This window comes from Capsicum annuum, chromosome 10 (assembly GCF_002878395.1).
Source record: "Capsicum annuum cultivar UCD-10X-F1 chromosome 10, UCD10Xv1.1, whole genome shotgun sequence".
NCBI lineage: Eukaryota > Viridiplantae > Streptophyta > Magnoliopsida > Solanales > Solanaceae > Capsicum > Capsicum annuum.
The window spans coordinates 191,169,019-191,183,848 of record NC_061120.1 but is presented as its reverse complement, the minus strand read 5'-3'; the positions used below and the strand labels follow the sequence as shown (position 1 = coordinate 191,183,848).

General features: G+C 31.5%; 1 protein-coding gene across 1 annotated transcript in view; it reads right to left on the bottom strand.

The window, feature by feature from the left end:
• Positions 1 to 14,539, bottom strand: part of LOC107852903 (beta-glucosidase 12-like) — a 23,864-nt gene extending 9,325 nt beyond the window's left edge. Inside the window, exons 1-8 of the mRNA XM_016697940.2 lie at positions 14,332 to 14,539; positions 10,533 to 10,602; positions 5,994 to 6,052; positions 5,748 to 5,823; positions 4,364 to 4,441; positions 4,089 to 4,176; positions 3,458 to 3,710; positions 1,872 to 1,987 (exon numbers count right to left, since the gene is read on the bottom strand). Coding sequence (XP_016553426.1) covers positions 1,872 to 1,987; positions 3,458 to 3,710; positions 4,089 to 4,176; positions 4,364 to 4,441; positions 5,748 to 5,823; positions 5,994 to 6,052; positions 10,533 to 10,602; positions 14,332 to 14,505 — 914 coding nt within the window. The 5' untranslated portion in view covers positions 14,506 to 14,539. The remainder of the gene's footprint in view (positions 1 to 1,871; positions 1,988 to 3,457; positions 3,711 to 4,088; positions 4,177 to 4,363; positions 4,442 to 5,747; positions 5,824 to 5,993; positions 6,053 to 10,532; positions 10,603 to 14,331) is intronic.
• Between the last annotated feature and the right edge of the window lie 291 nt (positions 14,540 to 14,830).

Genomic DNA, 14,830 nt, shown 5'->3' with positions numbered 1-14,830 from the left:
CCCCCCCCCCCCCCCCCCACCTAAAAAAAAACATCCACCTCCACCATGAATCACCCTACAAATTCTCCCAAATCATCTGAAAACACCACAACCACCACTAAAAGAATCTCAAGAATCCCACAAAGTCTTTAGCGAAAACGACGAAACTCAGCTCCTCAAGAGCCTATTTAAAATTTCAAATAACATGAAAGATCCTCACCATAACTTCAGTGAAAAGCAAATAGCAAAAAAGCAGAAGAGACTCAAAGAGAAGTACCACAAATTTGCTAGAACAAAATTAGTAATGAAAACTCCACATGACAGAGAGATTTATGAACTTGAAAGGAAGATTTGGGATAAAGATACTGTTAAAGAAAAGGAAAAATCACACATAGATGATGTGAATTTGGATGAGTTTTTATTTTTAGTGAATGAAATGAAAGTGGATTTTTCAAATTATGAAGAAAGGTTAAAGAGATTGGGGAAGGAGAAATTGAAAGAAATGAATGAGAAATGGATGGAGTTGAATTGGAAGAATCTGAACTTATAGTAAATAAAAGTCAATTGTTTCATGAAAATTTGAAATTTGTTGTTGAAGGTTCAATGGGTGTGAGAAAGAAGAAGATATAGGGGTGGTGAGGTGTGAGGAAGAAGAAGAAATAGGGTGGTGGGGTGTGAGGAAGAAGAAGAAATAGGGTGGTGGGGTGTGAGGAAGAAGAAGAAATAAGGGTGGTGGGGTGTGAGGAAGAAAGAGAAAAAAATAATGGTTAAAAATATTAAAGTGGGCCCCACTAAAAAATTTTATACTTTTTTTTCGAGTGAAACGCGCTTTTATTTTATTTTTTGTCACGTCAGCCGTTAAGGGGGTAAAATAATACACTTTAAAGTTGTTAAGGGGGGTGAAATAATTGTCCAACTAATTAAGGATCTAAAGTAAGTTTTGGCTACAAGTTCAGGGGTGATTCAATATATTTTCCCTTATATTTATAATGTTAACTTTTCTTGTCAAACATGCATTTCATAATATTCTTAAAAATCATGTTCATTTAATTTTTATGATTAATTTAATTAAAATATACTAATTTAAAAAATATAAATCAATTATTTATTTTAAATATTAGTTAAGAACATAAGTTTATTACTCCCTCCGTCCCAAATTATCCATTTCAAATTTTCTAATTTGATTTTCCATTTTACCTGTCCTTTTTCATTAATCAAGAAGAGACAAAATTATTCTTCCATGTTATTACCCTTTGCATTAATTATTTTTTCTTCAAATTAATATGTAAATATCATTTTACAGGGGCACTATAGTAAACTAGCCATGTTATTAGTTATTTTTTTTAATCAATGTACCATCTCAATTTGGGACGGAGGGTGTAATTAATATATTTTCTCTCTCACACACACATATATATAATTTAATATCATTTGTAAAGATGAGTATTTCTCTAATATAAAATTTTAATTTTTGATAATTAGCTTTTATTTTAAAATTTTAATATAAACATTTAGTTACACTTGTGCAACCAAACAGTACACGTATAATTACACTGTAATTAAATGGTGGTAAACAAACAATCATCATAATTATTAGATTGGTAATTTCTTCCTAGTAATTACACCAATTCCAATTATCAGGTGATTTTTCAAACAGTCCCTTAAAGAACTCGATATCCTGATAATAACAAAGAGTTTGCAAGGTAGAGGCAGAGTTACATGAGTGCAAGGAGTTTGCGTAAAAGTGACAATCTCTCTCTCTCTCTCTTTATATATATATATATAATTATTTTTGTATGTATATGTAATAGATGTTGAATTCTGTAAGCTTCTTCCTGTATTTAGTGAAAATTTTGGCTACAGTGTTGCAAATACATAATAAAAAAACTCACCATCCTAAGAAAAAATCAAGTGCTTTTTGAGGGGCCTTGAGTCCTAGAGGAGTCTTGATTTTAGGCACGAACCAGTGAGTTACCAGAGTGACTCCTATTTTTCCTTTTTGAGTTTTCTGAAAATTGTCACAAAATAAAAAAAATGCAAATATCAAATTAAAATTAAAAATATCAGCAAGTAAGTTTGTAGATCATTAAATAACTATACACCCCATACAACTGTGTTTGTTTGATATAAGAAGAAAGACATTAAGGATTTTTTAATAGCGGGGACTTGTTCTTTATACTTTGTTTGGATGGTGGTTTGTCATCATTTCATAATGTATGGTACAATATAATATGGTATGGTATAATATAGTATAGTACAATATAATGTTTGGATTGACTGTATCGTTCACTGTAGTTTAATAATAATTTTTTTGTTTGATTTGATGGTATGCTACTGTATTGTAACAAATAAGTTTATTAAAATACCTCTAATTATTAAAAATTTAAAATTGTTATAAATTTTAAATTTATAATAATTAGGGGTATTTTCTTATTAACTATGAGTAGGATTTTCTTTGTGTTGTCACTGACCTATAAAAACACATTTAAAGAGCATCTACTACCAAACCTCTCAGCGAAATTTCAAAAGTATTAAAAGATTGTTTTGGTTTTGATTGGAGTGTTTGGTGCCAGGAATAGAATGGAATCAGAGAAGAAATTTTAGCAACATTATCCAACAAAAAGATATGGCAAGATAAGACTAGTAGGTAGCAGGTAGGTTATTGAAAATTAAAAAGTGAGGAAGTTTATATAGATCAAGGCAGAAACATGATACAGAGTTAAAATGTTATTTTGTTGTTTGTTGTGAGGGGCAAAGTTAACTATTTTGTAGCAAGAAAGGTCCGTCTACCTTGCAATCTTCTAACATGATTGCTGTTGAGTTCAAATACATTGGTAACTGGTGCTTCACTTACTTAGCATAGATAATACTAGTATGTGATGAGATAGATTATGGTAGTTTCATTAATAGCAACAATTCATTTGCTTTTTCTTAGGTCACTGGAGAGTATAATATGTGATTTAGCTTCATTAACTTTGGGAGCAAATTAATCATTCAACGAATTAAAGAGGGAAACAAACAGATTATATAGGGTAAAAGGTAAAATAAGATTAGATAATATTATATTAGGGTATAATTGAAAAAAAAAATAACAAAAACCATGGGATACCATTAAATCAGTGGTTCTAAAAATTGAAGAATTTAATGGTTATCAAACCATGAAAAGATATCATATCATACCATACCATATTTTTTAGAAAACAATCAAAACAAATATGGTTCCCTTAGTAACTATACCATGGAAACCACCATCCAAACAGGCACTCAATCTCTGTTTGTGGCTTTTATATATCTCATCATTGTTAGTCAAAAATCAATTTGTAATAGGTCTTAAATTATTTGAAAAATAAGACATGTTATCTATGTCTTATTTTTTAAATTACAAGTTTCACATTTTAAGGAGACCTCCTCATAAGTGTCATTTGAATAACCTGACAACATAAAAAACTATTTACACCGACTATATATAATTACATACCTGATATTTTTGTCTATATACTTTGACACCAGTTGCATGGGCAAGTAGTAAGTTGTGAGCAACAATATATGGCTCAGTGGCAGAATTACCCTTTGTACAATTTCCAACATAACTCGAACATCTTCCTGGTGCAAAGGTACCTTTTGCATATCCATTCATGCTATAAGATAATGGCTCATTCAAAGTGATCCAATGCTTAACTCTATCCCCAAATTCCTTGAAGCAAATGTCCGCATAGTCAGCATAATCTTTCCTGAAAGCATCAGGGATTTGAAACCAGATTGATTTGAAGTTGAAATTTTGTTTGAATATGCAATTTGGATTTCTTAAGTCAATTTTCTATCTAAAATTTCAGTACGAAACTCAAACAACTAATAGTTTAAATGTATTTTTTTACTAAATATTTTGTGATAGTTTAGGTAAGAAGCTCATACACCAAATTGTTCAGATATGAAACAGAAAAAAATTGTATACTTTAGGTGTGCTTTAATTTTGACCCTTAACTCTATAATTAAATAATTAAATAGATGATACCTACCTTGGTCACACAACTACGTAATAGTGTGTAATCCATTTGTGAGAAAAAATATGAAAAGTTTTGATTTCTAATTGAATACTTAAAACGTCTTACACTATTTTTGAACTCATAAACCCTCCATATTCGGTCTCAAGGCCTTGTGGTGTGTCCCAATGGAAAAGCGTCACGAATGGCGTTAAACCTTTGAAGAAATTAAAAGAAAAGTTAGGAACCTTATGACGTTTTTATTTTGATGAATGAAATGAATTCCACACCGATGGAGAGCAAGAACCCTAAGCTCCTATCGTCCATCACCAATGCACCATTCATCAATTTCTGAAAGGGGTATATTAGTTTTAGAATGAGATAAATAAGTTATTAATAAGTACCATTGGAGATAATTTCATTGATGACATTGTTGTAGAATTTGATGCCTTCTGGATTCACTCCTTTGCTTACCTTCCCATCTAAAACAAAGTTTGAGTTCAGTAATGACAGATCAAGTACTATTAGTAACGACAGATATATTCCGTTGTACTTTAAAATTAAGCACTCACAAACATTATAATATGAAAATTGTATACAAATATAATGATGTTATCTCTATTTGTGGAAAAAAGAAAATATTTAAAGTCTTTATATAATGCAGATAATCTCACAGAACAAAGATATATTATTTAACTAAGTAGATTTAAATTAATTTTAAGTGACACTATATTAATGAACAAACTAAAATAAAGATCAGAAAATCCTATGATATCAAATATTATAATTCCACAAAGATACAAATATCTTACATATTGTTAAAGCGAAAGAAAGTTATAAAAATTAGCCATAATCTGTAAATCTTATCAAGTGATAACTTGTGCATTTCGTATAAAGAGTTTTCAGAGATTCATCATTAATGTGGACAAGAAGTTCAGTATATTCTTATTTATTAAAGGTGTGAATAAAAGTTCTCGACAAAAAATATTTATCCTCTTAAGTTACATAAAATTAATCAAATAAGCAGAAAGCTTAACTTGTAATATAATGCCTATTACAAATGATATTTTAATATAGCTAACGATATAAATTTAAGCTAAACATTTGTGTAAGCTTATAGGGAGGATAAGTGGAGTATTTGATTTTAAAATACGGGGGTTCATATTTATATTGAATCATATTACATGTCTATATGGTGTAATTTACCCTTAGGATTAACTGGGAGATGCTTTTATAGAGTCGCTTCGTACTAATTTATGTGACACAGTTCGAATTTCAGGAATCAAACAGTTTAATTTTGATTGTGCATTCGAGCGGGGAATCTTTAAGCACAATAATTGATAATTCAAGATATTTAAAAGATGCATTTAAAGAGTTGTTTAAATCTCGGAATTCGAAAGATCACGTAAATTGAGATGAAGAGAGTATGTTGAACCAAAGGCCGCTCTACCCCTTATAGAAAAAAGGCGACCGCCTTAGGCCCCTGAATTTGAGGGGCCTCATTTTATTTTTAGTAATAATAGATTATAGATTTTTCTGAAAGATTTAAATATTATTTGTGGAAAAAATACACTTTTTATATAAAAAAAAATAATTTGAATAAGTTTGATTTATCTAGAATACTATGTCACAAAAAAAAGATTGAACGCAATAGACTTTATTAAAAAAAGAGTTAATTTTGACGTAAAAATTTAAGTCTTCCATTTGATTTTAGCCTTAGGCCTCTAATGGGCTTGAGCCGCCCCTGTGTTGAACTAGTGAATTACATGTAGAAAAAAGAATCCTTACATGGTAAAATTCGAGACCAGGAGATGGACAACCTGAATGCCTTCATGCCAACTTCCTTAAGCAGACGTATGTCTTCCTGCAATGACCATTAAATTTAAATTTTTATATATATAAAAAAATAAAAAATTACGTGCATTCATTGATGTATACTTAGTGTATAATAAATGTATAATCAATATCGTATACACTGATTATAATACACTACATACTTCAATAATTTGTAAAAAGAAAAAGAACTATATATACCTTGTAACGGTGATAGAAATCAACAGCAACATCTCCGGTTGAACGGTCAAAAATTTTTTCTGTAATTTATGGATGATAAATTGTTAAGAGAGGGCAATTACTCTAAAACAAAAGAAAATAGTACTCCATTATATATGCTGGTAGGTTAGATCCATGAAATATGACACCTTGATGGGTGTTGAATTAGAATAGCATCTTGTAGGGATTGGGACTCAAATTCTATTTTTATGGAAGTCAATTATACGACAGCTAAGTAAACAGAAACATCTGACAATGTCAAATTTAGATCGGTTATATGAAAATAAATAGTACTTATAACAGTTGTTAATATAGTAGGAGATTTCATCCTATTAAGAAAGAGGTCACGCACCCGTTAATCTTAACAGGTAATTTTTTCCCCTCAGTAGTACATCTCTATATTAATGATTTTTATCAAAAATAAAATAAATAATAAAGTCTATATTAATGATGTTGGAGTTCCTTTACATTCAAATTGATCTGGGTTCACCTCTGTTTCCGACCAATATGAAACCCTGCTCATTATCCAAAACTATGAAATATGTTCAATTATCTTTTATAAAAGAACAAAGAAAAAATGAAATAGTCCACGGTGTATATATTAGGCACGAGTTCGACATGTCTTCTTGTGTTAATTTAATCATGATTTTATTGTATCACTCCTAATTAATTATTGTAAGTTATTTATATATTAAAAAATTAATAATATTTAATAAAAACAAGTAAAATAGATATTTGTGATATGTCTGTTTCATCCATTTCAATCGTTATTTTGATATATCACCCTAATTAATTATTATTATTATTATTATTATAAATTATTTAAGTATTAAAAAATTAATAATATTTAATAAAAAAAGTAAAATAGACATTAAATAATAAATTAACTTTTGATTTTTTAAATTAACTTGGTGTCTTATGAGACCCATTTAAATTTTTTCACAAGTATTTTTATATTAATTTTGCTATATCGCTTCTACTTAGTTATTACAAGTCATTTAATACATGTCTGCTTCGCTGCTTCAATCGTAATTTTATTATATCACCCTAATTAATTATTATGGACATCTTAACATTAAACATTAATAATATTTCATAAAAAAATAAAATAGACACAAAATTATATGTTAACATAAAAAATTTGGTTGACTATCGAAATTATATTAGTACCCCTAAATTGATATGGAACAGAGGAAGACATAAAGTAACATATATTATTTGAAAATGAGATAAAGTATTGTAAATTACAATAATTAGGAACATACATACATACATACATATATACATATATATATATATATATATATATATATATATATATATATATATATATATATATATATATATATATATATATATATAAATTTGATTAACTGTCGAATTTTTATCTGTGTTATATACACTGGGACGGAGAGAGTATTTATATTTTATTGAAAATTATGTAAAAACTATTATAAATCACACAATTAATGACTTAAAAAATTTAAAAGATATAAAATATTTGACTGACTCCTGAAATTATATCAGTGTCAATTAAACTGAAATAAAAGAAAAAATATAATAAATCACAAATAATTAAAAATTTAAATTATTTTAATAATTGATTATTCAAATTATATTTGTATCACGTAAATTGAGAATAAAAAAATAACTAGCATGGGCCTCGATATATTATATATATATAGAAACGCGAAGAAGCAGGCACCTCTTTGTCGACATGCCTGCTTCATCCATGATTTTACTATATTACCCTAATTAATTATTATATGTCATTTATGTATTTAAAAAATATTAATATTTAACAAAAAAAAATAGACATTTATAACATATCTGTTTCAACTGTTTCAATCGTAATTTTATTATATCATCTCTAATTAATTATTATAAGTCATTTAAGTATTAAAAAATTAATCATATTTAATAAAAAATAAAATAGAAATAAAATAATAAATAACTCTTGATATTTTAGATTACTTGGTATCTTATATGAGACCCACTTAAATTTTCACAAATATTTTTTATAGTAATTTTGTTATATCACTTTTAATTAGTTATATGACTTATTTAATACATGTCTGATTCACTACATCGTGATATTTTGTTGGGTCTTACATTTTAGAAAATTAATCATGTTTAATAGAAAAAGTAAAATAGACACTTATGACATGTCTACTTTGGCTGCTTCAATCGTAATTTTGTTATATCACCCTAATTAATTATTATAACTCATCTAAGTATTAAAAATTTAACAATATTTAATAAAAAAGAAAAAATAGACATAAATTAACTCTTGTTGTTTTAAATTAACTTGACATCTTATATAAGACTCACTTAAATTTTTTCACAAGTATTTTTTATAGTAATTTTGCTATATCACTTATAATTAGTTATTATGAGTCATTTAAGACATGTCTACTTTGCTACTTCAATCGTGGTATGTGATTGACTTGTCGAAATTATCTCAATGTTACTTAAATTAGAATAGAAGAAAAAGTATTATAAATCACAATAATTAAAAACTTAAACTATTTAAAAAATATAATTGAGTATTAATGCTAAAAAATTTTTGACAAGGAGAGTATTATAAATTATAATAGCTAATAGTTTAAAATAGTAAACTACAGTGTCAAAAAAGTGTAATAAATTGCAATAACTAACAACTTAAATTATCTAAAAATATATTACAAATATAATTGATTATTTAAATTTTATTTATATCACATAAATTAAGACAAAAAGATAACATATATTGGGTTCGTGCTAAAACGGACCCGTAGACATCTAGTATCTAAAAAATTACATAAATACACAACTTATGTTTTAATATTACAAAAAATCTCAACTACCTAAACATATTACAAAAATCCCACATATACACAGAATGTTATGTATATGTCGGTTATGTTATGTATATTAATAGGGAGAGAAAGTAAAATAATTAAAAAAAATGGAAGAGAGTGTAATTACTTTTAAAAGGTTGGTATTTATGTTATTTATACGTATATATATGTGTGTTCAGATATGGTTTGACAATTACATATTATAGTATACGGTAAAAACTTACATCCACCAGGTGTATACATCAAACTAATGTTTTTTATAATGGTTATGTAATTAAATTAAGTAAAATACATGTTGATTAATGTGATTAAGTAACATAAACTTTAAATTCAAATACATAGCATGCATGTATTGACTTGGTATATACACCAAGTGCGTGTAAATTTTTTCGCATACTATATATGTCATATTCAAACATACTATACTATTTTCAAACTATTATTTTCTTTAAAAATATAAAATACTACATATGATTTGCCGGCGCTGTCCACGCCATGTTTTTAACTGCTGAACGAGTCGCTACTAGATCTGCTTAAGAAAATATATTTTTACGGTCTCATATAAGTTGATCAATTTATTAAAATACACATTCTAAATTACTAGTTCAGTCCAAAAATCAAAATAAAATTAACTAAAATTTTCAAATTTAACTATTACCCTACAATTAATACTCTTTGAAAGTGTAAAAAAAAAAAATTTATAAAGTATCAAGGAAATATCTTAAGGGATAAATTAGTAAAATTATTTTTTTTATTTATGATTTTAAAGAGCGTGTAAAAAAGAAAGTGATCAACTAATATAAGACAGAGGAAATAAGTATTAATTTGTTACAAACTAACTGACATAGGACTAGCCAATGGCGTCCCAACAACATTGAAGGTTATTCTTCATGTAAATCGATCTAGCGAAAGGGGTTAATGAGATGGACGAAATAAGTATTAATTAGTTACAAACTAACTGACATATGCTAGCTCGCCAATGACATCCCAAGAACATTGAAAGTTATTTTTCATGTAAATTGATCTAGCGAAAGTAATTAACTAATATGAAATGGAGGAAATAAGTATTAATTAGCTACAAACTAACTGGCATACCCTAGCCAATGGCGTCTCAAGAACATTGAAAGTTATTCTTCATGCAAACTCAAAGTTGGATCGTTATTTTTACAGAGAGAACGTACGTATCTGTAATGGTGATCAACTTATTTAATTTGTTATATATACCTACACAACTTCACCTCACAGATATTTCTTACCAATTATACCTCTTAGTGCATCAACCTCAAAAAAATTCATTGGCGGAGTCGGGTATGATCGAGGAGTTCGTCTGAATTTCTTCGACAGAAAATTACAATATTTATACATAGTTAAAATTATATATTAGGTATATATTAGGTATGCATAGTAGATGTTGAACCTATTTTGGCTTTTTCGTGTATTTACTTTTGAAAATTTCGGCTTCGCCATCGCCCAACATAATGAAGGAATAGGGTTGATTTTTCAAATGATCACTTAACTAAATAGTTATTATCGCAGAAAGTCATATTTATTCCTAATTTTGAATTTTTTCAAACAAAGAAACTGACTTGATTAAGGTTGGAGATAACAACGTTGAGTGACAATAAATTTATCCAAGCAATGATCGAGGATGGTTAAGATCCTAGAGAGGATAGAGAAAAACCTGGGTGCTTGTGTGTGAAAGTATCCCATATACTAGGTCCTCTACCTCCTAGACGAGCTCCTCCTTCAATCTGCATATTCAAACAATAAAAAATTAGAAAATTAATTTGATCTCATGAATACATATATTATATATTACTATTTCTCAGTCTCAGTATATATAACGTAGTCTGATTAGGCATGAAATCCAAAAAATATGTGAAAACTTAGCAATGGTTCAAAACCACCATTAAAAGAATACACATTTGTGGAATTTATGTCAAGGCGTAACGTAAAATATTGATAGTATCATTAAATATTTGTCAAATAAAGAAACGTATTGTTTCTTTTTGTGATCGACTACATATTTCTTGTAGGTTTATATTGTTGTATGTATCAGTCTTTTCATTTAGTAAACTATAAACCAACTATGTCATTGGATCGATAGATTGAGTTTGGACTTTGGAGCTTGCAAAGAAGAATTCTAAGATCTAGGGTTAATGACTTGAAAATTTGTGTGATACTATTATATTTATGCATTTTTATTACTTTTTACATAATTTAAAATTAAAATTAATGAAAGTTAACATGCAATTAGTGGTGAAATTCTGTCACTTAAAACACTTTAACGAACAGGATTTGTTGCCATGATCAAGCTTTTCTAATGAAGTATAATACAACAACAAATCCAGTGTATTCCCATCTAGTGGGGTCTGGGGGGTAAAATGTACGCAGTCTATATCTCTACCTCTGATGAAGTAGAAAGGCTGTTTCCGATAGACCCCCGGCTCAAGGCACGAGATACCACACAAACACATAGTAAAGCACAGAAGCAGCTTACATAACATAAATACGGCACCCATAAGTAATATAAAACAGAGGAAAGCAGAGGAAAGCACACAGATTCGTAGTAAAACATGGAACACGGAACACGGAATCATAGCAAGAATAAAACCCCCACCAAGTAATTCCCTACACTAGCGACCCAAACTGGCCCTAATCCTCTGCCGTAATTCGCGTCCTCCAGACCTTCCTATCTAGGGTCATGTCCTCGGTGAGCTGTAACTGTTCCATGTCCCGCCTAATCACCTTACCCCAGTACTTCTTCGGCCTACCCCTACCCCGCCTAAAACCATCCAACGCTAGCCTCTCACACCTACGGACCGGGGCATCCATGCCCCTCCTCTTCACGTGTCCGAACCATCTCAATCGTGCTTCCCGCATCTTGCACTCCACTAAAGTCACACCAACCTTCTCCCAGATAGTCTCATTCCGAACTCTATCCCCTCTAGTCAGTCCACACATCCAGCGCAACATCCGCATTTCTGCCACCTTTATTTTTTGGATGTGGGAGTTCTTAACTGGCCAACACTCCGCTCCATACAACAAGGTCGGACGGACTACCACCCTGTAGAATTTGCCTTTAAGCTTGGGCGGCACCTTCTTATCACACAGCACCCCCGACGCGAGTTTCCACTTCATCCATCCCGCCCCAATACGGTGCGAGACATCTTCGTCAATCTCACCGTTACTCTGGATCACGGACCCAAGATACTTGAACTTATCCCTCTTACATACCTCCTGTGCTTCCAGCTTCACTACTACCTCATTCTCCCGCCTCACGTCATTAAACTTGCATTCCATATACTCTGTCTTGCTTCTGCTCACCCTGAACCCTTTAGACTCAAGAGTTTGCCTCCACACCTCTAATTTGTCATTCACACCCCCTCGAGTCTCATCTATCAGAACTACATCGTCTGCAAAAAGCATACACCACGGCACCTCCCCTTGAATACGCCGCGTCAACACATCCATCACCAACGCAAACAAAAAAGGACTAAGAGTAGATCCCTGATGCAATCCTGTCAGGACAGTGAAATGCTCCGAGTCTCCTCCCGCCGTCCTCACCTGGGTTTTCGCTCCATCATACATATCCTTAATCACCCTGATATATGCCAGCGGTACTCCACTCACCTCCAAGCATCTCCAAAGCACTTCCCTGGGGACTTTGTCGTAAGCCTTCTCCATGTCGATAAACACCATATGCAGATCCTTCTTTCTCTCCCTATACTGCTCCACCAACCTCCGTACCAGGTGGATTGCCTCCGTCGTCGAGCGGCCGGGCATAAATCCGAACTGGTTTTCTGAAATAGACACTATCCGTCTCAGCCTCACCTCGACCACTCTCTCCCAGATCTTCATAGAGTGACTCAATAACTTAATCCCCCTATAGTTATTGCAACTCTGAATGTCCCCCTTATTCTTATAGAGAGGGATCATGGTACTCCACCTCCACGCCTCGGGCATCTTTGCCGTCCTGAAGATTTCATTAAACAATCCAGTCAACCACCTTACACCAGCCTCTCCAACGAACTTCCAAAACTTCACCGGTATCTCATCTGGCCCCGTCGCCCTACCCCTTCGCATCCTGCGGACAACCTGTCTAACCTCTTCTACCTTAAAACGTCTACAATAGCTAAAATCCCAACACTCCTCTGAGTGCTCCAGTTCCCCTAACATAATAGCTCTATCCCCTTCGTCATTCAAGAGCCTATGAAAATACGACTGCCATCTCTTCTTAATGTGGTCGTCCTCCACCAACACTCTACCGTCCTCCCCCTTAATGCACCTCACCTGATCGAGGTCACGACCCTTCTTCTCCCTAGCCTTAGCGAGTCTAAACAACTTTTTCTCCCCTCCTTTCCCCTGTAACCCTGCATACAAGCTCTCAAAAGCGGCCGTCTTAGCTGCCGTGACTGTTGACTTCGCCTCCTTCCTCGCTAGCTTGTACTCTTTCCTGTTTACCCGCTTCTCCTCTTCGTCCTTACTTTCCACCAACTTAGCATACGCCCCTTTCTTGGTCCCCACTTTCTTCTCCACCTCTTCATTCCACCACCAATCCCCCCGATGATGCCCGGCCCGGCCCCTAGAAACACCCAACACCTCACTTGCATTCTCCCTAATGCACCTTGACGCCCTGTCCCACATACTATCCACGTCCCCCCTACACTCCCACACCCCCATTCCCGCCAACCTCTCCCCTATCTCCCACGCATTCACTGGCGTCAGGCCGCCCCACTTAATTCTAATGATATATCGAATTTGTTGAGGTTGTTAAAGGTTTTTTAATGACCAGTTTTCGATCTGAAGTTAACTCTTGACATTGAAACTTTTAGCACCATCGATGATCAGATTTTTTCCAGTAGATGTTGACAAAAAGCACTGAAATAAGACTTTTAACGACTGAATTTGCCCTCGCCAAAGATTCTTTTTCTTGTAGTATATATTAGGTATAAATTTTTGTATGAATCTTTTTATTGAGTAAATTAAAACAACTAATTAATCTAATTAATGTACTCCCTCTTTTTAAAAACGAATAACCTACTTTCCTTTTTAGTCCGTTTTAAAAAGAATGACCCCTTTTCCTTTTTAGCAACTTTTTAATTTTAACTTTCCACATGACAAGTTTAAAACCACAAGATTGAAGGGCATTTTGGTACATTTAATATATCTTTAATTTAACACCACCAGTTTCAAAAAACTTCTTTATTTTCTTAAACTCCGTGCCAAGTCAAACTAGGTCATTCTTTTTTAAACGAAGGGAGTATGATTTTTATTTGAATGGTATAAAGATATGACACTTGGATCTAACTGAATTTCGAAGGCTGACTCATGAGGCCGGGAGGATTGTCTAATTCCATATAAGCAAACCACTAGTTTATTCCCCAACAAATCGAAAGTACTGAACATTTTTAATTTTGAAGTACATATATATATGAACCAACAGATACTGGAACTTTGTGTTAAAATTATAGGGTTACCTGGTAAGCAGCTGAAGCAGCACCAAATATGAAATCGGAAGGGAAACTTGTTCTATTAAAAGGCGCAACGAAGCGCTTCGCGGGGACTGCCGCAGCATTTGTATGAGCAAAAAGATGAAGAATTACTACAATGTAAAAGGAACAGAAACTCATCAAGAGTCCTCTACTAGTCATTGTAGTTGGTTTTGCTTCTTTTACTAAAGCTGCAAGTTCTTGTTCATGCTAGGGCCGTTAATTTTATATAGGCAACTAAACATATAAATATTAGGGAAAGGAAATAAATATTACTTCGGATGAAACTATTGACACAAAAATGACGATTAAATTTTTATTTCATTTTCTAGCAATTTGCTGATAACTTTATATAATATTGATATAACTTTGATAGATATCGTATACAAATATGTATTCTATACAATAAAGATACAATATATATATATATATATATATATATATATATATATATATATATATATATATATATATATTACTTTTCATA